Source organism: Cariama cristata, unplaced genomic scaffold (assembly GCF_000690535.1).
Source record: "Cariama cristata isolate BGI_N322 unplaced genomic scaffold, ASM69053v1 scaffold41290, whole genome shotgun sequence".
Lineage (NCBI taxonomy): Eukaryota > Metazoa > Chordata > Aves > Cariamiformes > Cariamidae > Cariama > Cariama cristata.
This window is the reverse complement of record NW_009593705.1, coordinates 1-2,916: the sequence shown is the minus strand read 5'-3', so window position 1 is coordinate 2,916 and position 2,916 is coordinate 1. Positions and strand designations below refer to the sequence as shown.

Sequence of the window (2,916 nt, the reverse complement as noted above, 5' to 3'; positions counted from 1 at the left end):
AAGTTAGGGCTTTCTGGTAGCAGAAACAGAACAGGTATTCTTAATCAGAAAGCTGTGTGGCTCATTCAGTCTCACCTGGAATACCTCCAGTCTCCTTCACCTCACATCTACTATGTAGTAGACTCCCTTTGACATTCAACCCACTAACACAAAAGAAAGACACTCATTCCATTCTGCCACTATGCCAAAGTCTTACAGAAAGCTATAAGAGAGTAGAAAGTCACAGGGTCCTGGCTTGTGTCTGCATAGATGAAAGGAATATTTGACATCCCCCACCAGACTCCTTACTGTTGTTCTATCTGGCAGGAGATTTTACTCCCACACATGCCTTTTAGATAGTAACAAAACTACTTTCACTTCACTGTGTTTAGTCTGTGGTACTTGACTGAGGTAATCATGTAGGGTGTCCTTTATAATAACTGACATAGCCCCATTCAGACAGCAAGTCATCTGAAAATAAGGACAGGCAGAATAAATCGCTTCTTTAAGTGCTCATCTCTCCATGACTAGAGAAATCTAGATCACTACATCTAGCTCAGTCAGATGGCTGACAGTCACTGACCAACACAAACTAGCCTTTATTTCAGAAGCTCAATGAAAAGCTTAAGTCATGCTGCCACTCTTTTTAGGCAGAGCACTAAAGAATCTCACATGCGGAAATCCTTCATCCCAAAGGCACTGCATTAAGGCATTCTTATTTTGTTAGAGTCCACACAGGCACTATTTGACAAGCTCACACTCAAAAATAAACGACAAAAATTGCCTGCGGAAGAGCAGGAGCAATAGCTGCCCACTCCTCCTCTACTTCTCTTTCCTCTAAACTCAGATGACCCTCCCTAAAGCTGCAGCAGCTGTTGAAGAGTCTAACCATGTTCAGTAGAGTGCTTGAGTCCTATACAGAAGACAAATTAAAACAAATAAAGAAATCAATGAAGAAGCTAGGTGGAAGGGAAGGAAAGATTTGGGGGCAAGAATAGACAGGCAAGGTGACAGGGGACAGTAGGTTGCAGACTGAAGGAGCTACATTCAAGTAAAAAAGTAGACTGGAGACAAAGCAATAGGGGAAAAAAGGAAAGAACAAAAGGGCAAGTTACACCAAAGGTGCCCCAGAGACCTCCAAATCTCCCACCAGGGAAGGGACTTGCCAACCCACCCACTCCAGGGTAAGTGCCCCTCATACTTACAGGTTTAGCTGATCTTGCAAAACAGAATTTCCCGTTTTTACAATGACGGCCACCCCCAATTCCTTCTGTTACTATGTAAAGCATACCATTTCCAAAATAAGTGTAGGAGTTCCAGCACCACCGCCTCCCTTTCCCAAGGACTGAAGTTAACACTTATGCAACCACGACCCCCCAGATCTCAAATCAAAAAGGAAGAGTTTGAAGTACTCTAGAGTTGGTGCTTCTTCACCTTTGATCCTGGGCTTTTTGGTACTTACTTACAATCACCACCACCACAATGGCACAAATCACTCCCATCATGATCATCATCTGGAGAGAGAAATTGTCAAATAGTAAATACTCAGAACAGATTGACAAGTTCACATCTTCCCTGACAGCCAGGGAGCATAAGCCAGACCCTAAGGGTAGGACAGCCAAGGCCTCAAAGTCTTTCCACAGTGAGAGAATCCTAAGTATTTGAAACCATTATTAAGCCCCCAACTATCCTCTCATAGCCCTGCAGGGGAGGACTAGCCCAATTTCCTTCTGATGAAGGAGATCATGGCATTAGGAGACTCACCTTGCAGTTCTTCCACCAGTACTTCCTTTTGAGTTTTGCTGCACTACTTTCAAACTGTGAGGCACCAGCCTGAAGTGCATCTGCCCGGTCATCTAACTCTGACAGTTTCTGGTCTCGTTCCAGCACCTTGTCTACATTTACACACATTATATCAACCACCTGCAGAAGGAAGAATAGTAGCAGCAGTTGAATTGGTAAAGAGAGTTGAAAAAGTAAGAGGAGTAACTTGACCAATAACTAACACTGAGATACTAACAAGTGAAAGCCCTAAACAAGGAAAAAAGGTCCGGATAAAAAACAGCTTTCAAGTCATTGCCTACTTTGAAGTGGGGAAAAAATCCTAGACCTCCTGTTAAAGTATAGGTTCAAGTACACTTAAACCAGGTCCTCGGCCTCACATTTTCACCTGCTTTTCAAAGCTCTCAAATCCAGCAAGCCTAAGTCACCCCCCTCATGAGAGTAATCACAGGTTCACCCCTCGATAATCGCCAGAATAACTTAGAGCTACATGTCACTGCCCCAGGGAGGCATAAAGGCGTTACTGCACATCAGCAGCCACACTACAGACCTGACCCTGGGAAGTCAGGCAAGGTTCCCTGCACATCACACACTGAGTTTGCACACAGACTCTTCCCTTGAAGCAGCAGGCAAGGATTAAGAGCTGTTCTGGATGCTGTATAGCTTTATTCCATAACAGATGCACTATTTGAGGTACCAAAAATCTAACAGGCCTGCTCCTTAGACATTGTATCTGGAATTAAGCAGCTTTTAAACATAAAGCAATCTCTCCTTCAGCCTCTTTATACGTCTGCCATTATATTTTGAGTATTATTAATGCATTTCTGGCATTAGCATGACAAGAGCATCCACCCGCTCAGCAACAGACATCTGTCAAGAACATCACTGCTGCAGAGCAGCGGCAGCAGAGTCCAGGCAGCCTACGGGGAGCCAGCCCGGCGGGCAGAGCTACCAACCTCCTTCACTTGGGCCTGGGTCTGCTGCAGCCGACGGTTACTGCTCTGATTGGGGGCTGGCACGGGGGGGACCCCACCAGGGGCTCCCCCTTCGGGGGCCCCGGGAGCAGGCTGTGGAGCTGGGTCAGACCTAGGGAAACACACATATGGGCAAAGAGAAAACCCAGTCAGCTGCTTAACAGAACGGACCCCCGCACCC

At 45.8% G+C, this 2,916-nt stretch overlaps 1 protein-coding gene across 1 annotated transcript; it reads right to left on the bottom strand.

Annotated features, from left to right (window-relative positions):
* Positions 1-466: 466 nt before the first annotated feature.
* Positions 467-2,847, bottom strand: VAMP1 (vesicle-associated membrane protein 1 (synaptobrevin 1); the record flags this gene model as incomplete). Its single annotated transcript, XM_009695235.1, has 4 exons — positions 467-1,043; positions 1,442-1,493; positions 1,744-1,902; positions 2,718-2,847. Coding segments are annotated over 4 exons (358 nt in total), but the record flags the coding sequence as incomplete, so codon positions are not given.
* Positions 2,848-2,916: the final 69 nt, after the last annotated feature.